This window comes from Sciurus carolinensis, chromosome 1, assembly GCF_902686445.1.
Source record: "Sciurus carolinensis chromosome 1, mSciCar1.2, whole genome shotgun sequence".
NCBI lineage: Eukaryota > Metazoa > Chordata > Mammalia > Rodentia > Sciuridae > Sciurus > Sciurus carolinensis.
In genome coordinates, this window is record NC_062213.1 from 147,569,722 (window position 1) to 147,590,599 (window position 20,878).

General features: G+C 35.3%; 1 protein-coding gene across 2 annotated transcripts in view; it reads left to right on the top strand.

The window, feature by feature from the left end:
- Erich3 (glutamate rich 3) overlaps nucleotides 1–20,878 on the top strand; it is a 121,387-nt gene that overhangs the window by 92,969 nt on the left and 7,540 nt on the right. For both annotated transcript variants that reach the window (XM_047533588.1, XM_047533661.1), the window contains one exon: nucleotides 810–1,238. In XM_047533588.1, the coding sequence (XP_047389544.1) occupies nucleotides 810–1,238 (429 nt within the window). The remainder of the gene's footprint in view (nucleotides 1–809; nucleotides 1,239–20,878) is intronic.

Sequence of the window (20,878 nt, forward strand, 5' to 3'; positions counted from 1 at the left end):
CCTTAATTTAATTATATCCTAGTATAACTTAGATATCAGAGTTCCTGTCAGATCAGGCTGAGGTTGAGTCCTTGCTTCAAATAACTCCTTGGTTGATCACTTCTTTTCCTTGCCTGGCTTCCTCCATCCCCTTAAATGCTTGTCCTGGAACATGTTCTCAATACAGTACTTGAACTTGAAGTTTGACCCCAGTACCTTGTTTCTGGGCAACTCAAAGTATGACATTATCTCCTTCAAAACACACATACACACACACACCAGCTCACTCACACACATAACCACACACCTACAACATCACCTGACAACTTGTATTAAATATAATCATAATGTGTAAATGCACAGATCTTACCATCTAATATACCCAGATACCAGGGTATATTAGGGTGGTGAATGCTGTGGTAAACAAAAACATAAGGGTCATACACAGAGAATGCTATGGCTACACAAGAGGATAAATAAATACATGTCCTTGCTGTCAAAGCAAAGGATTATTCATTTGTTTCTGTAATGAAGTAGGTATTTATAAAGGTTTTCCAATAAAATTACTTTCAAAATGCAAATCAAAACAATAGGTTTGGGCTTTGGTTAAATAGAATTTCTTGTGAAAAATTTTATAGTTCATAGATTAGACAGATTTTTCTTTATAATGACAATTATGTGGGATATGTTGAAAAAGGGAATCAAATCTACTAAACTATATTTCAGAAAGTTTAGTGTGATTTATTACCAATATTGTTTCCACAATTAAACCAGATTCTTTACATAACAATAGTAATGTCATCATATTTATCTCCTCTATATTAAAACAGCTTCATCAACCTCATCTAGAAGTCACCCATATTCTAGTGACAGTGAAGATGATTCTGTAGAGAGATCCAGGGAAATCCTTGTTGAAAACAGTGTAGAAGAAAGTCCTAGAAGTTCATCTACTCAGGAGCTGAGTGAAAATGGTGAGTCAGAAAAATCCCATCATCTAATTGAGGAATCCTTAGAAATTGAAACTGAAGACCAAGATATAACAAAAGCAGCTGTGGAGACTCAGCCTCTGCCAAGAGAGGAAAGCTGTGAGAATGTTCTTGAAGAAATGCGGAAAGGAGCCCAAGGGATTGCAGAGAATTTATTTGAGAAGTCCAGGAAACATACCTCCAAGGAAGAAAAGGAAAAGAGTAAGCTTTGGGAAGAAAGCACTGCTAAGGTGAAGGACAAAAAAGCAGGTCTCCCTGAGGTAGAGAAAGGGGGTAAGTATGGCCTCTGAGTTGACTTGCCATTGTTCCCATGCATGGAAGCTGATTTGGTCATTGCATACTGCCCACACTTGGGAAATACTACTGTGATGTGGTAGAAGGTTTCGATATTTTCCCTTTGTCTCTTTGTCATTTAATCATACATGTATTTTTGGCTTGCTGATTTCCTTCTATTGCATTTTAAAAATTATTTGACAATTCTTAAATAGTGTGTTTCCTATTTTCTGTACATTCTTTCCTATGATAATTCTATCTCAAGAATCAAATAAAGCACAATACATGTCTGAAAGCTTGCAAGGGTTATGTGTGGCTTTTTAGAGTTTAATACTAGCAACACTATTTGTTCTTAGCTATATATGCACTTATCCATAGCTTACATTGATAGGGTCTTACCAAGATCCAGGCACAGTTCTAAAGTTCTAAAGGCACATATTAACTCATTACATCTCACAACATCCTAAGAGTGAGCCCAAGAGTCTTCCCAAGAATAAGGTTCTTCTACCATAATCTCTTTTCAACAGATGAAAAAAAAAAAAATGTGTCTTGAAGAGGTTAGGTGAGTTGTCAAGTATTATGCAGTAAATTTGGGGCCTTTTGAGGATTTGAATCAGGCATAGTGGTTCCAGCATTTCCAAAGAGTTCCTACTGCACCCCAAAATTGAAATTTAGATTGAGGTAAAAATATAAGAATTGCTTAATATACTGCAAACTTGATGTGGAGTTCTCTAAACTGAGTTCTTTGTGATCTCTGGGTTTCCTGGGTGTGTAGAATGATTGTGTTTGAAGTGGCAAGACTAAGGAGTGTCAAGATCAGGAGACCCCAGGACCTTAGACACATGGACGGCCCCATGATTTTCTAACCTTCCAGAGGACAGTGAAAGGACCAGTAGACAGCTGGATGCCCGGTGCTCACAAAGTATTCTGTACCCTGTCACTGGTTGCACCCTTCCCCCTTCCCTGCTTTCTTATCAGTCTCCCATGCCAATGCAGCAACCATTCCTGATTCCAGGATAACATTTGTTTTCAAATTTTAATGTTATGAAAAACCAGCTCTGTTTTAAAGACTTGCAAATAATTTTAATGTTGATGTTTCTTTTTGGTCCTTAAAAGTTATTATTCCTGGGGTCCACATTTAGGGTTGAAAGGTGCTGAATTATTGTCTTTCAATTCTATTCAACAGTTAATATTAATGTTACACTATGTACTGAGCACCATAGTCAATAAGAAATGTGTAAGAGAGTTCTTCTTGGTGCACCAATATCTAGACAAACTTAGCTGTTATCCGCAAAATCAGAGAAGATCCAAAATACCATGAGTCTTCAAAGAAACAAAAGTTCCATTTGTTTAGGGAAATCTTGAACATTTTCATGAAGAACAGGTTTGAGGACTTAAAAGGTCAGATTCAATTTGGGGGGTTGGATGCAGGATGATAAAAGCATTCTATACAATAGTGTGCAACAGGGATACGACCTTCAAGTAAGTTTCAATAATAACCAGAGTATAAGCTAAGAATGGTTTCTATATTTTTAAATGGCCCACAGCACCCTAGAAATTTACTATCTGAGCCTATACAAAAAAAAGTGTGTTAATCCCTGCCCTGGAATATAACACAGATTCTCAACATTTTCGAATCATTTTTGCCACACATGAAGTAAAATTCTTAAAATATATTTGAAATCCTTTCATAAAATAATTTGAATCTTTGTTCTTGGATTTCATTGTTAAATTCTGGTATATCAGAACATTTCTAGTTTATTATATAACATAGAAATTTTGTATAATTTGGAAAGCTGCTAATTAAAAAGGTAGAGGGGTGGGCTGGGGCGTAACTCAGTGGTAGAGCGCTTGCCTAGCATGCCTGAGGCCCTCGGTTAAATCCCCAGCACTGCAAAAGAATATGTAAAAAGGTAGAGGTGTTAAAGTTCAGTAGTAGCACTGACATTATTATTATTTTCTGTTTCTACTTTAGAAAGCAAGATTGTTTACCTTTTTAAAAGTAGGACACACATAAAACAGGTTTCAATTAGGCAATAGAATAGGAATAGCAGAGAAGTACTATGATCATGTCACTTAGAAAAGAGTAGTGTTTTCCTTCCTCAGATTAGTGAAATGATAAGTATAATGGTTTATTATTTTTCTCAAATACATTGGGAAACCTATATTTTTAACTTACTAACTTCAACAATTTTAAAACATCCTATATATATATATATATATATATTTAATTAAGGGAGGTTCAACACTAGATGGCAAGTTGTGAGACTATTTTTGTTAACATTTGTGCTGAGTCTTCCTATTAATGTTTATTTTTTGTTTCATCTAACACATATAAATGGCATAACATTTAGAAAATAGAGATAGTTTTGAATAATCATGCATTGAATAATCACACAAAAAACAACTTCATATTTCTAAACCGAGGGTTTACAACGTTGTGTTGTCATAGTTTTACAAAATGTATACAACTTTGTATCTTAATGTTATAGCATAATCATTTTCCATTATATAATCTTTATAAGCATGTTTAATATCTATATATTCTATTCTGGAAACCATTTCCCAATGTTGGATATTTATATTTTTTTCTTATTTTCACTATTAGTAGTAGTACTTTAGTATTTCATTCCATTTATTATTTCAAATTTCTAAGTATTTTCTTCAGATGGGTTCCAAGAAGAATAATTTCTGGTCCAAAGTTATTGGTTTTGATAAACTATTTTTATTTTTTTTCAGGTGGTTGACTTTAATCAAATTGGAATAACAATATATGAAGGCATTTTAATAATTGTTTCCACATGTAATTATGTTGTCTATGATATCACAACACAAAGTGAAGTACTAGGTATCAGAGGTCATTTTATTAAATGTCTCTTTTACCTATCCAATTGAAATCTAATTCCTTTAAAGAAAACAGTTTTTAACAAATCAGCTATATCAAACAATGATTTTTTTTCTCTCTTTTTAAGCTAATTTTTAAAATGTCTTTTCAGATGATCATTTGAAAACTTTTCATATTTAAAACACCTTAAAATGTCCCTAAGACATTTTTTAAAATTTTTAAAATTGATTCTTTTTAGTTATACATGACTATAGACTATACTATGGCATAATTATAGAAGCATGGAATAAAATTTGTTCTAATTCAGTTCCCAGTATTTCCCCTTCCCCTCTCTTCCTCCCATCACATTTTCCTTTCCTTTGCTCTATCGATCTTTTTGCTATATAGTTATAGTTTTCATATAATTTTTTAAAATTAGTGACATGTGAATGTACATGACAATGAAATTCACTGTGGTATATTCATACATGTATATAGAAAAGTTAGGTCAAATTCACTCCACTGACTTTTCCTGACCTACCCATTCTCCCTTCCTTTCATTCCTCTTCGTTTACTCCTCTGATCATCTTCTTCTTCTTTTTTTTTTTTCATCCAGTCCCTTTATTTTGGATTAGCTTCTGCATATCAAAGAAAACATTCAACTTTTATGTTTGGGGATGACTTATTTCACTTATTTCACATGATTGTCTTCAGTTTCATCCATTTACCAGTAAATGCCATAATTTCATTCTTCTTTTTACCTGAGTAATGTTCATTGTGTATATATACTACAGTTTCTTTATCCATTCAGCTATTGAAGGGTACCTTGGTTGGCTCCATAGCTTAGCTATTGTGAATTGTATTGCTATAAACATCGATGTGGCTGTATCACTTTAGTATGCTGATTTTAAGTCCTTTGGGTATATACTGAGGAGTGTGATAGCTGGATCATATGGTGGTTCCATTCCTAGTGTTTTGAGGAATCTCCATACTGCTTTCCAGAGCAGTTACAGTAATTTTCAGTCCCACTAGAGTGTACGAGTGTACCCTTTTCCCCACATCTTTGCCCAACATTTATTGTTACTTGTATTCTTGACAGTTACCATTCTGACTAGAGTGAGATGAAATCTCAATGTAGTTTTGATTTGCATTTCTTTAACTAAAATGTTGAACATTTTTCATATATTTGTTGACCATTTATATTTCTTCTTTTGAGAAATGTCTGTTTAGTTCCTTTGCCTATTTATTGATTGGGTTATTTGGGGGTTTATGGTTTTAAATTTTGGGGGCTGTTTGTATAACCTGAATATTAATATAGGTTCTCTCCTCATAGTCTTGATTGTTTCCTTTGCTGTGAGGAGGCTTTTAAATTTGATGCCATCCCGATTTATTGATTTTTAATTTTACTTCTTGCACTTTAGGAGTTTTGTTAAGAAAGTCAGTTTCTGAGCCAATGTATTGGAATGTTGGGCCTTCATTTTCTTGTAGCAGGTGCAGTATTTCTAGTCTAATTCCAGTGGGTTTTGATCCACTTTGAGTTGAGTTTTGTGTAGGGTGAGAGATAAAAGTTGAATTTCGTTCAATTATAGGTGGATTTCCAGTTTTCCCAGCATCGTTTTTTAAACAGTCTTTCCATTCTCCAACATATGTTTTTGGCATTTTGTCTAGTATGAGAAAAATATTGATTTGGATTTGTCTCTGGGTCTTCTATTTTATTCCATTGATCTTCTTGCCTGTTTTGGTGCCAGTACCCTGCTCTTTTTTGTTACTGTAGCTCTGAAGCATAATTTGAGGTTCAGTATTGTGATGCCTCCACTTTTCTTGAAAAGTATTGTCTTGGTTATTCTGTCTCTTTTTTTTTTTTCAAATAGAGAAGCAAATTAAAGGGATATGAATAGGAAAAGAAGAGCTCAAATTATCTCTATTTGCCAATGACATGATTCTATATTTAGAAGACTCAAGAAACTCCACCAGAAGACTTGTAGAGCTTATAAATGAATTTAGCCAAGCAACAGGATCCAAAACCAACACCCATAAATCAATTACATTCCTATACTCCAATAACAAATCTGGTAGAGAAGAAATTAAGAAAACTATCCCAATCACAATAACCTAAAAAAAAAAAAAAAAAAAAAAAAAAAAAAAACTTGGTAATTAATCTAACAAAAAAGACAAAGAACTTCTACAATAAAAGCTATAGAACACTAAAGAAAGAAATTTAAAAAGACTTTAGAAGATGGAAAGAACTCCCATGTTCTTGGATAGGCAGAACTAATAATGTCAAAATGGCCATATTGCCAAAAGCACTATACAGGTTCAATGTCACCCACATCAAAATTCCAATGATGTTCTTCACAGAAATAGAAAAAGTTGTCATGAAACACTATTTTTTCTAACAAAGGATTGTTTTTCAACTTTAAACATTGAAGAACATATAAGAATAAAGTCAAATTAAGTGTCTTCCTTACCTAACTTCTACTGTTTCTCAGAGATAACTGTGTATCTTAGTTATTTTCTGTGTTTATGATTCTAGAAATTTTAGAGAGATTGATATATATGTGTGGGGGGGTACATAGAGGTACATGTATATATCAGTATATACAAGTATATAATAAAAATGATATAATGTCACATCTATGATATAAATATATCAAAATGTACTTATATGCATATATTGCTTTTATGTTCAAATGGGAACATATGATTCATTTTGTTCTGCAACTTACTTTTTTTCACTTAACATTTTATCTTGGATTTTTTTTCATTAGCACACATTTTTATTTTATTCTTATTCACCTTACCTGTTATTTTGTATTCCAGTAATATTTTTTTATTGTAAATTTTATTTAAACTGTGTTAGTCTGTATAAGAACTCAGTTTTGTTCTATGGTTAATCTTCCTCAAAAGAACAAAATTTCTTGGTTACAGAAGCCAAGAGTCAGGAAATATAAAACACACTGGAAAATAAGACACTAAGAAATAAAACAAAGCAAAGACAATGTAAAATATTCAGAATAAAAACTCCAAGAATAAATAGATTGTTACAGTTGGGCACTAATGCTTTTTAAATACAAATACTCAAGGAAATGATGTAATACATTTGTAAACATGTTAAATAATGGGTTAAGGGAAGTTATAAATATTCTCAAATTTCCTTCATGAATAAAATTTTATAAGAACATTTCAGGTAAAACCATCGGGTATTCATTGCATAGTTCATACAATTGATACTGGTGCCAAAGAGGTGAGTGATGACAAGTTTTTCTTTCTGAATTGAGTCTTCAGTTAGATGGCTGAGAAGACAGGGACAGAACCACAGTTATATGCTTGAGAGAAAGGATCATTTAGGTGGCTATTCTGCAAAGCACAGTGTACGTACATTAGATCAGAAATCTGATAAAGTCGTAAGATCTAAATGTGTGTATTTTGCCTGTATCTCTGACTAGACCCTTAGGTCAAAATTAAATGAGGACTGAGATAGTATATTAAAAAAAGTTTCTTATAGTTGTATGGTACTGAATTAATCATTTTTCTCTTAGAATAAAAACTGATTATGATAACAATAGATATGTAGGCTAAAAAATAATGATGTTTTTGTAGACATTAATAAGTTAATTCAATTTAATGTGAATTGTTTTCCTTCAAAACATGGCAGTAGATAAATAAAATACAGTCACTGCCTTCATATTATTTAGGTTGATGGCATAAAATATTTTCCTTTTCATTATTTTATAATGTCTAATTAAATTGGCTTTGTCCTGGCAATCAACAGGTAATTTTATAAAAAAATGTGTTATATACAGTGAAGTGGATAAAGTAAAAGATCATAATCACTAGCTGCAATGAGATATGAGATAGTGTTCTTAGACATTATTTCAGTATTATAGAGCAGTTTTATTTTAATATGTTTATTTTTTCCATTATTTTCAATTTAAGCTCTCAATGCATTGTGACATAATCTTTGCAATATATCCTAGTAGTGGAAAAAGCAGATACATTAACATATGCAGGAAATATAATTTATATATTATGATAAAAATAAGATAAGGATTTTAAGTTATATTTTAAAGTGCATATGGAAGTAAGTGTTTTATATTTTTGTATGTAACTCAAGAATAGTTATAGTGCTTGGACAGGTCATTTAATCTAAAATAATATTATGACTAAAGTAAAAGGCAATTTTGTCACCATGTAGGCAGGATAAAATGGTCTTGATGAAAGAACAATAAAATCATGCAATATAAGTTGAGGTCAAAATGCCACTTTTGAATGAATTGTGGAAGCATAGACTTTGTTCCAATGGATTTTTTTCTGTCAGTAAATATTTGTGGGGTGTTTGCTTTATGTCACACACTGTTCTTTTGGACATAATATGGAACCTGTCTACATGTTGTTTATATTCTAGGAAGGAAATATCCCTAACCAGTGGAAAATAAGCATGTAATGGGGTATCTAGGGTTTCCCTTAGAAGAAATACAAAGCAGGATGAGGGGATAGAGTAATGGTTTGAAAAAGTGATATTTTGAGGATAGCCTCTCTACTGAAGGGGCATTTAAACAGAGATCTGAACAAAGTGCAGAGTTGAGTCTGCAGAAAGAATACGTGAAGCAGAATCCAGCAGGAGCAAAGGCCATAGGTTGGGAGCATAGTTGTTGAATGAAGGATTTGGAAAGGAGACCAGCGTGATTGGAATGGTGGTATAAGTGAGAGGTGCAAAGCTGTAGGCCACAGCATGGAATTTATTATAAGATTGGATTCAAATAGCATGATCTGGAAGTTTTGAAAACATTATTCTGGCTACTATATAGAGGATAAAATTTGTCTTTGAACAGCTGTGACCTTGAGTTTGTAATTAATCCTGGGTTTTCGTGGACCATGTTTCAATGTCAGAGGTAACACAAGAACATCTTTACAGTGTAGGTAGATGATGTAAGTCATGGGGAGTTGTTGGGAAGATAATTGATAGGCCATACAAGAAGGATTGAAGCATATGGACACTTTTCAAGGTGATTACAAACTTAGAATAAACTTGAGTGCATCTTTATGCCACGTTCATGGCTTTCTTAATTCTTAAAACTCATAAAAAAGTTCTTGACACAAATTTCTGTTGATATGGAATTGTACAGGATTCTTAGCATATTTTAAAGTGGACTTTATTGTTCTGTTTCAAACATGCAGAAGAGAGGAAGTGAATTGAGTGTTATTAACCATAAAGATGAAAAATGTACAGGATATATTGTATCCAAATTAAGATACTTGTGTTTTGACATTTGGGAACCTGGAAAAGAGAATTGATAATGATAAATAAAGTAAGTACAAAATAGACTAGAATGTCATTTTTGTTTCATGATTTTTAATTTTTAAAATTATGTCTATATATATATATATATACATACTAATACTTCTCAGTTACCTTTAACACTTTATGACTCAAACTCTTCCACAGACACTGTTGGCTAGAAAATACTTGGTACTCTAAACAACAAAATGAACAAACAAACAAAATTGCTAAATCTCCCATAATATAAAATAAGTTGAAGTTCTTAGATGATTTCTTGGATTTTCCTTCTTATTCTTCTGCATGTTTCTTTTCATGTGAGCTGGGCAGTTATGACATCTGAAGCCTTATCATAGATAATAGGTAATTACAGAAAAGAAATGCTGTGGTTTTGTTCTGCCCCTTTTAGCATTATCTTGAGAAAAAATGGCCTAGAGGGTGTGTGAAAGCATGGCAGGTGGGGAGAAAGCAAGTAACAAAATGAGCACAGAGGAATTACAAAAGCATCAGAAATATCAAAATGCTACCCTGTAGTGTGTTCAGCCTGCAAAATTATAACCATCATCATCATTTTAAATAGTTAGCTTTTTTCAAATCACATTTTATGGTAAAGAATCTCTTTAAGGGTTTCCAAATTATCCACTTAAACCATGTAAATAAAACTACTTCAAAAGTGATCGTAACTGTTGTTTTTAAATTTAGTTAATATTTGTGACTAATAATTCTATTTGGATCTTGACAATTAGATATTAAAAAGTCAACTTTTATATCCCATTTTTCTTTTTTTTTATTGTAAACAAATGGGATACATGTTGTTTCTCTGTTTGTACATGGCGTAAAGGCATACCATTTGTGTAATCATAAATTTACATAGGGTAATGTTGTTTGATTCATTCTGCCATTTTTTTCCCTCTCCCTCACCCCTCCCACCCCTCCCTTCCCTCTATATAGTCCTTCCTTCCTCCATTCCTGCCCCCCTCCCTAAACCAAACTCCAACCCCAACACTAACCCCTCCCACCCCCCATTATGTGTCATCATCCACTTATTAGCGATATCATTCTTCCTTTGGTTTTTTTGAGATTGGCTTATCTCACTTAGCATGATATTCTCCAGTTTCATCCATTTGCCTGCAAATGCCATAATTTTATCATTCTTTATGGCTGAGTAATATTCCATTGTATATATATACAATATTTTCTTATCCATTCATCAATTGAAGGACATCAAGGTTGGTTCCACAATCTGGCTATTGTGAACTGAGCAGCTATGAACATTGATGTGGCTGTATCTCTGTAATATGCTGATTTTAAGTCCTTTGGGTATAGGCCAAGGAGTGGGATAGCTGGGTCAAATGGTGGTTCCATTCCAAGTTTCTAAGGAGTCTCCATACTGCTTTCCAGAGTGGCTGCACTAATTTGCAACCCCACCAGCAATGTATGAGTGTACCTTTCTCCACACATCCTCGCCAACACCTGTTGTTGCTTGTATTCTTGATAATTGCCATTCTAATTGGGGTGAGATGGAATCTTAAGGTGGTTTTGATTTGCATTTCTTTTATTACTAGAGATGTTGAACATTTTTCCATATGTTTGTTGATTGCTTGTAGATCTTCTTCTGTGAAGTATCTATTCATTTCCTTAGCCCATTTGTCGATTGGATTATTTGCATTATTGGTGTAGAGTTTTTTGAGTTCTTTATATATTCTGGAGATTAGTGCTCTAACTGAAGAATGATTGGCAAAGATTTTCTCCCACTCTGTAGGCTCTTTCTTCGCATTGCTGATAGTTTCGTTTGCTGAGAGAAAACTTTTTAGTTTGAATCTATCCCAGTTATTAATTCTTGCTTTTATTTCTTGTGCTATGGGAGTCCTGTTGAGGAAGTCTGGTCCTAAGCCGACATATTGAAGCTCTGGGCCTACTTTTTCTTCTATAAGATGCAAGGTCTCTGGTCTGATTCCGAGATCCTTCATCCATTTTGAGTTTAGTTTCGTGCATGGTGAGAGATATGGGTTTGAGTTCATTCTGTTGCATATGGATTTCCAATTCTCCCAGCACCATTTGTTGAAGAGGCTATCTTTTCTCCATTGCATATTTTTGGCCCCTTTGTCTAGTATGAGAAAATTGTATTTATTTGGGTTTGTGTCCGTGTCTTCTATTCTGTACCATTGATCCACCTTTCTATTTTGGTACCAATACCATGCCGTTTTTGTTACTATTGTTTTGTAGTAGAGTTGAAGATCTGGTATTGCGATACCCCCTGCTTCACTCTTTCTGCCAAGGATTGCTTTAGCTATTCTGGGTTTTTTATTCTTCCAGATGAATTTCATAATTACTTGCTCTATTTCTGTAAGGTACATCATTGGGATTTTAATTGGAATTGCATTGAATCTGTATAGCACTTTTGGTAGTATGGCCACTTTGACAATATTAATTCTTCCTATCCAAGAACATGGGAGATCTTTCCATCTTCTAAGGTTTTCTTGAATTTCTTTCTTTAGTGATCTGTAGTTGTCATTGTAGAGGTCTTTCACCTCTTTTGTGAGATTGATTCCCAAGTATTTTATTTTTTTCGAAGCTATTGTGAATGGGGTAGTTTCCTAATTTCTCTTTCTGAAGATTCATCGCTTATGTATAAAATGCCTTAGATTTATGTGCATTGATCTTATATCCCGCTAATTTACTGAATTCACTTATGAGATCTAAAAGTTTTTCTGGTGGAATTTCCTTGGTTCCTGTAAGCATACAATCCTATCATCAGCAAATAGGGATAGTTTGAGTTCTTCTTTTCCAATTCGTATCCCTTTAATTTCTTTGTTCTGTCTAATTGCTCTGGCTAGAGTTTCAAGGACGATATTGAATAGAAGTGGTGAAAGAGGGCATCCCTGCCTTGTTCCAGTTTTTAGAGGGAATACTTTCAGTTTTTCACCATTTAGAATGATATTAGCCATGGGCTAAGCGTAGATGGCCTTTACAATGTTAAGGAATGTTCCCACTATTCCTATTTTTTCTAGTGTTTTGAGCATGAAGGGATGCTGTATTTTATCAAATGCTTTTTCTGCATCTATTGAAATAATCATGTGATTCTTGACTTTAAGTCTGTTGATATGGTGAATTACATTTATTGATTTCCTGATGTTGAACCAACCTTGCATCCCTGGGATGAAACCCACTTGATCATGGTGCACTATCATTTTAATATGTTTTGTATGCAATTTGCTAAAATTTTGTTGAGAATTTTTGCGTTGATGTTCATTAAGGATATTGGTCTGAAATTTTCTTTCCTCGATGTGTCTCTGTCTGGTTTAGGTATCAGGGTAATATTGGCTTCATAGAATGAGTTTGGAGGGTTCCCTCCTTCTATTTTATGGAATACTTTGAGAAGTATTGGAATGAGCTCTTCTTTAAAGGTTTTGTAGAACTCGGCTGAGAACCCATCTGGTCCTGGACTTTCTTTGTTGGAAGGCTTTTGATGACTTCTTCTATTTCATTACTTGAAATGGTCTATTTAAATTGTGTATGTCCTCCTCGTTCAGTTTAGGCAATTCATATGTCTCTAGAAACCTGTTGATGTCTTCGAAATTTTCTATTTTGTTAGAGTATAGGTTTTCAAAATAGCTTCTAATTATGTTTTGTATTTAAGTCGTGTCTGTTGTGATATTTCCTTGTTCATACCGAATTTTAGTAATTTGGGTTTTCTTTCATCTTCTCTTTGTTAATGTGGCTAAAGGTTTATCAATTTTGTTTATTTTTTTGAAGAACCAACTATTTATTTTGTCAATTTTTTGTATTGTTTCTTTTGTTTCCATTTCGTTGATTTCAGCTCTCAGTTTAACTATTTCCTGTCTTCTACTACTTTTGGTGTTGGTCTGTTCTTCTTTTTCTAGGGCTTTGAGCTGTAGTGTTAGGTATTTATTTTTTGAGTTTTACTTCTTTATTAAATGCGCTCCATGAAATAAATCTTCCTCTAAGTACTGCTTTCATAGTGTCCCAGAGATTTTGATATGATGTTTCTTTGTTCTCATTTACCTCTAAGAATTTTTTAATTTCCTTCCTAATGTCTTCTGTTATCCATTCATCATATAATAGCATATTGTTTAATCTCCAGGTGTTGGAGTAGTTTCTGTTTTTTACTCTTTCATTTATTTCTAACTTCAATCATCATGATCTGATAGAATATAAGGTAGTGTCTCTATCTTCTTGTATTTGCTGACATTAGCTTTGTGGCATAATATATGTTCTATTTTAGAGAAGGATCCATGTGCTGCTGAGAAGAAAGCGTATTCGCTCTTGGTTGGATGGTATGTTCTATAAATGTCTGTTAAGTCTAAATTATTGATTGTGTTATTGAGATCTATGGTTTCTTTGTTCAATTTTTGTTTGGAAGATCTGTCCAATGGTGAGAGAGGCATGTTAAAATCACCTAGTATTATTGTGTTATGGTCTATTTGGTTTCTAAAATTGAGAAGGATTTGTTTAACATACATGGATGAGCCACTGTTTGTGGCATAGATGTTTATGATTGTTATATCTTGCTGATTTATGCTTCCCTTAAGCAGTATGAAATGTCCTTCTTTATCCCTTCTGACTAACATTGGCTTGAAGTCCACATTATCTGAAATGAGGATGGATACTCCAACTTTTTTGCTGAGTCCATGTGCATGGTATGTTTTGCCCATCCTTTCACCTTTAGTCTATGAGTATCTCTTTCTATGAGGTGAGTTCTTGCAGGCAACATATTGTTGGATCTTCTTTTTAATCCAATCTGCCAGTCTATGTCTTTTGATTTATGAATTCAGGCCATTAACATTCAGGGTTATTATTGAGATATGATTTGTATTCCCAGTCATTTGGTTCATATTTAAAATTTTTGACACATTTTGGTTCCTCCTTTATTTGACAGTTCCTTTAGGATAATCCTCCCTTTGCTGATTTGCTTCTTTGTTTTTTATCTCTTCCTTATGAAATATTTTGCTGAGAATGTTCTGTAATGCTGGGTTTCTTTTTGTAAATTCTTTTAGCTTTTGTTTATCATGGAATGATTTTATTTCATCGTCAAATTTGAAGCTAAGTTTTGCTGGGTATAAGATTCTTGGTTGGCATCCATTTTCTTTCAGAGCTTGAAAAATGTTGTTCCAGGCCCTTCTAGCTTTTAGGGTCTGAATCGAGAAATCTGCTGATATCCATATTGGTTTCCCCCTGAATGTAATTTGGTTCTTTTCTCTCACTGCCTTTAAAATTCTGTCTTTATTTTGTATGTTAGGTATCTTCATTATAATATGCCTTGGTGTGGGTCTGTTGTAATTTTGTGTCTTTGGAGTCCTATAAGCCTCTTGGACTTGATTTTCCATTTCATTCTTCAGATTTGGGAAATTTTCTGATATTATTTCATTGAATAGATTGTTCATTCCTTTGGTTTGTTTCTCTAAGCCTTCCTCAATCCCAATAATTCTCAAATTTGGCCTTTTCATGATATCCCATAGTTCTTGGAGATTCTGTTCATGATTTCTTCCCACGCTCTCTGTTTGTTCAACTTTGTTTTCGAGATTAAATATTTTGTCTTCAATATCTGAAGTTCTGTCTTCCAGATGTTCTATCCTATTGGTTATGCTTTCTATGGAGTTCTTAATTTGGTTTATTGTTTCCTTCATTTCAAGGATTTCTGTTTGTTTTTTTTTTCAATATCTCTAACTCTTTATTGAAATGATCTTTTGCTTCCTAAATTTGCTCTGTTAACTGTCGATTGGCTGCGATCATTCAATGCCTGCATTTGCTCTTTCATCTCATTCATTGCTTCCCTAATCATTTTTAATTATGTACATTCTGAACTCCCTTTCTGTCATTCTTCTGCCATGCTGTCATTGGATTTTATTGATGTACATCTAGATTTGTTGTGGGGCATTTTTTCCCTTGTTTTTCTCTATTGTTCCGGAATCAGTGGGGTCATTAAGATATTTGCAGATTTCCTCTATCGACTTATAATGTCCCTGAAGATTGCTAGTATATCCCTCTTATCCTTCAGTAGCCTGAAGTCTGGAGGCAAGTTGATAATGCGGAGCTCCACGAAGAAGCTGCCTCTCTAGGGGTGGTGACCCTCAGGTGGTGTATATTCCCTGCTAGTGGGCAGAGGTGCCTCCACTTGTTGACAATGGTCATCCAATGGGGAACTAGGCTGTGGGCTGAGGCAAGTCCTGTTTGTTCCTGTGTCTCTGGTTTTACTGTCCCTGTGGGAAAACCTCCTCCAGCAGGGAAGACTCACTCGGTGGGGACGTCTCGCTGGTCAGTTGCCCTCCTAGAGGTTCCCCTCAATCTATAACTACCGCCTGGGCTGGGCTGTCTTCCTCTGCAACGTTCCCAGGGGCCCGGACCTACCTCCTGGGCCTGGGAGCCTCACCCTTCGCAGGCGTGTCTCCTTAGGCTGCCTCTCCCAGAGAATCTGCCCGCAGTCCTGGAAACTTCACTCTGCCCCTAGGCGTGTCTCTGTGCAGCTCTTCCAGCAAGAAGCCACCTAGCTCCTGGGACCCTGCTCTGCACCTAATCGCCTGGCTATGCGGCCCCTCCTCTGAGCCGCCACCTGGAGTCTCGTACAATAGCTCCGAGACCCAGAGCACCCGCAAACACCTCCTCCTCCGGACAGAAAGCCCTGTTTCTGACCGCAGTCACCAGGAGTCCAAGCAACTCACTTTGAGTCTCCTCCTCCCGCCAACGCCCATAGCCTAGGCAGTCACTCCAAGTCCAAGTGACCAGCCCTGTTCATCCTCCTCCTCCTCGGGGTAGCCCCCCCGGGTGTTCAGGAGTGGTGGATCGAGACCAAGTGACCCACCACGCTCCTCCTCAGGCAGGCACGGTGTTCAGGCAGTCGGTCGCTTTACTCCAATCAACTCACCCCCTCGCCTCCTCCTCTGGCAAGCACGCCTGTGGCTCTGATGCAGTCACTCCTAGATCAAGCAACGCACCGTGCTCCTCCTCCAGGCAGGCCACCGGTGTTCTGGAGCGGTCGTTCTGAGTTCAAACAGCTCGCCACGCAGCTCCTCCTCTGGCAACTGCCTGTGGCTCTGATGCAGTCACTCCTAGGTCAAGCGACCCGCCGCACTCCTCCTCTTCCTCCAGGCAACCTCCCGGTGTTCAGGAGTGCTCGCTGTGATTTCAAACAGCTCACCATGCAGCTCCTCCTCAGGTAGCCGCCCAGAGCCCCACTGGTTGCTCCGAGTCCAAGCGCTGTGCTGAGCCGCCTCCTCTATGATGATCCCAGTTGTCTGTGTTTACCGCTCCTGTGGGGGGAGGGGCGTCTCGCCGAACAACTCTACTTCACAAAGTTCCCTGCGTTCTGGGGCTACTGCCCCATCCGGGACGCCTCCCCAAAGGGAGAGACTCACCTGGCGGCTTTGAGTTGGTCCCAAGCCTCTCACTATCTCCTCTTTTGAATCCTGCATCCTGGAGCAACGTGCAATGCAGCTGCCCTCTAGTCCGCCATCTTGAAAACCCCCTATATCCCATTTTTCATAGCCTAAATTTTAAGATATAGTGATTTGGTCTATTTCCACCAAAGCACTTAAATTATTGCAGTGTGTTTCTAAATTTCTGCATTGACATAGTGGCAGTGATATAAAGGCTAAAAGTCAACTTTTAAAAATATTAATCAGAAAAGTTCTGTGAAATATTAGTTAACTAGTGATAGGAGCTCAGATGTCAGAGGTCTTCTTCCTTCTGTTCTATTTGAATGAGGAAGAAAATGCCAAAAAAAGTGACAATTTAAAAGATGTTTTTAAAAGTTGAAAAGGTTTGCTCTTGAATCTGGGGAAGTTACTGTCCAGGTACCACAAAATTCAAAATGTTTGCAATGTGAGGGCAACCTAGAAAAGGATGTCAGAAACTGTCTTTGGTTGATCTCCCATAAGAAAGAGGTGTAGCCTTATGGAAATTAAAGAGAGATAATCTTAGACCTTAAGATTAGAGAGTAGAAGTTAGAAGCTGTTGGGAAGTCAGAAAGATGTTCCTGTGACAGCACAGAATCCTTTAGCATTGCCAACTCTCAGGGATAGCTGTGGGAGGCAACACTAAATAGCAAGTCAGCTTCAGAGGTAGAGACCCCTGCCTGAAGTAGCAGGGACTCTTCCCATACACAGATGACAGCCCCAGAATTGAGGGTCTGCCTGGCAGCTTCTGCAAGCCTAAGGTCATTTTACAATGGAATTATAATTCTGCCAAGAGAACCCCAAGTCCCATCCTCCTTTCCTTTTCTCTCTAGCTCTTGGGTCACTAAGTTGAAATAGGTTACTACTTCAGCTGAAGACTTCTGAGAAAGACATGCATCTGAGTGAAATTTGAGAGCATCCAAGAAACAAACCTCATTCTTTTAAAGGAAAATACAAGAATAACAGTTTTCATTTTTGTTTGAACATAATTGGTACTTTTCATAATAAATAAGGACATAAAAATGATTATTATAATTTTTTAGAAGTTTGGTTTATCAGATAATTATTTGCTATGTGCCTTTTCTTTTCCAACAATACAGCAGAAGTTGTTGAATCCACATGTAATGATATTGTGTAATAAAACAAGAAATTATTAACAAAATATAATTAGCTTAACCCCCCCAATTGTGGATATAAAAGCAATACTCTAAATAATTTTTGAGTCTAAGAAATTAATTCAGTTCCCTAGATTATTAATTATACAGTTATTAGAAACAACAAATGGTTTTTGTATGGTGATCAGTTTCAAACTATTGCAGCAAATAACTAGACTCAAAATATAACAGCAATTACAAAAAGTACTTAATAACAAATGAGCAATCATACTTCCAGGGATATATAAGAAGGTAAGGCATAATAGATATGGAGTGTATAAGAAAGTTGGATAAATGAGAAGTTTATCCAAGTATTTTAATAGAAGATCAAATATAAAGATTTTGTGAGATTAAATTCTAAATTTAATATAGAATGTATCAAAATTCTAAAATTAATGGTAAGTTAATCTGAAAGAAATAGTAGTAATATAAAATTCTTTATAACAACAGCAGCAACAAAACACTAAACACTTTAGCAAAGGGAAACTGAAAATCTAAAGAGAATTTTCCAACATATATATGACAAAGGACTGATATTCATGATACATAAAAAGTTTTTACAAATCAATAAGAAAAAAGCAACCAACCACTGTATCAAAAGAACACAGTATGTAGCATGAAATTCACAAAAGGAAGCTAACCTACTAATATTGAAACATCTATATTTTTCAATTGCTATCAATACTGAAAGAATTTGCAGAAATTGTGGCATTGTTGGCAATTATGTAGCGACATGGGCCTTCCAATGATTTATAGATGAAATCGTTAGTTAATATTTCCTATTTAGAAGCATATTTAAAAGCTTATCAAAAGTTTCTAAAGGTTCTTTTTGACCCAGGAATTCTAATTCTAATAATTTATCCCAAGGGAATGGTCAGAAATATGTATACCAATGATTCAAAGTATTTTAAATAGCTATATCAAAACAAATGAATGGAAATAACTCAATATCCACCAATAGGCAACTGGCTAACTAAATTTAGTAGGACTTTATTATCCTGTTTGTTATTAAACAATCTATTTATTAATATAAAAGATTAGAATGCATTGCTAAATGAATAAAGTGGAATGTAAAATGCTACCTACAGTAAGAGTTAAATAAAAAATACTTAAAAATCCACCCAAATGTTAACTAGCAGTTATATTGGAGTGGCAGAACTATGGATAATTTTGTTTTCTTCTTTGTACTTCCTTTATCTTTTCAAGTTTTAATGAATGCATGCTATTTTTATATTTAGGAAAAGTACAATATATGTTATTTTGAAATATATTTGTTTTCATAATAAAAAGGCTAACATAACACAGATATATTTTGGCATTTAGTATAGCACCTTAAAGAATTTTACATCATTTGAGTGGAAAAGGTGCATTTCTAAGAAATTCTCTGCATGACACTATTCCATTTTACTAACACTGTGAGAACTGACAATTACCTTTGCCTTCAGTGGACACTTTATAGAGCAGTAAAGGACAGGAGCCTTAAGAGATGAAGGACTAAACAGATGGAGGGAACAAAGTGATAAGTCACATTGCTGACACAGGAGTCTCAGCACGCACAGTCCTCTATTTCTAGGGGTAGAAAAGAGTTGAGGTTAGAAGCTAGCCAAGTTCTTGCTTTTAAGTTTCAGTTTCAGAAGAACATCTGAGAAAAATGTCCAAGTGAGGCCTTTTCCAGTCTAACACCTAGGAAGTCCTTGATACTTAGACCAGAGTCCCATTCTCGCTAAACCCGAAATCAGCAACACCTAACTACACAGGCTGTCATCTACTTCCAAAGCCTAAACCTCCAGGGCAAACGAGCAGTTATGGGAGGAGGTGATTACAGTGCTGAGGCAGTCCAGACGCTGCACGGTCCTTTCTGAGTGAGTTGTCATTTTCAGATTATGCTAGTAATGTGTGGCTTCTTAGAATAGCCTCTTGGTTCAATAGCTGCTAACTGTTTAATTATTGTTTATTATTATTATTGTTGCAAGTCATATTTCTTTATAGCCTGTAGACTACTTGGAAAAAACATAGATGTTTTGTTGGCAACACTTCATGTTAACTGCTGGCTAAGTCAGTCTCCTGTCCCTTGGTCCTGCCATTCTTGTGATTTCCATTGCTTAGTCAACAGAATGAATTTATATGCAAAGACCAAAACCACAACTTATTTAGACTTTTTAGATATGTGGTATTCACATTATTAGAGTATATGGCATTTAATTTATATGTGCTATGTTTATAAACTTCCTGAAATGAAAATGGACTCAAAAAAAATTCATCTATAACAACCGCCATGAGTCGATGTCATCTCTAAACTGCAGTATTATAAGGATGGTTTTTATTCGTCTATTGGATAAATGGGAAAGCTGATATTTCAAAAATTTTAAAAGAGATATATTTGAACTATATGATGCTTTGCTTTTCATTTCAATGTTTGTCTTGAGAGTAATATAGTTAGGTTACTGTTCTCCCACTAAAACCTACTTGAGGCAGCTATCTCACTATTTGTTTCAAAGAGAGAGATTAGTAAGTCATTATGCCTTAGTAACTCACTTTAAGCAAGAGAGGACATTCTAGTTCTGTTTCTCTCAAAGTGCAGTCCTTGGTTCTGTGTCATAATATCACAGAAAAGCAAAGGCAGGCAAGAAGGAAGATAGGAGAAAGGAAGGCAGGAAGGGAGGGAGGATTGAGTTTTGAAGATATTATGTTTCCACCTCAGAAGGCAGATCTAGATCTAGTGTTACTGGAGTGAACTTTACCTAACCAGATGGTGGTATGACAATAGATACTGGGGATTTAGAGACATAGATCATCAGATGACTGCAAGGAAAGTAGACAGGGAATTGTCAGAAACTAAACAGAAACTTAGCTGACTTTACAGTTTTGCCTAAATCACACTGGATGATAATACTTATGATCAAATGCTCACCATTGTCAACATCATCATCACCACCATCTGTAACAACTGCCATGAGTTGATGTCATCTCTA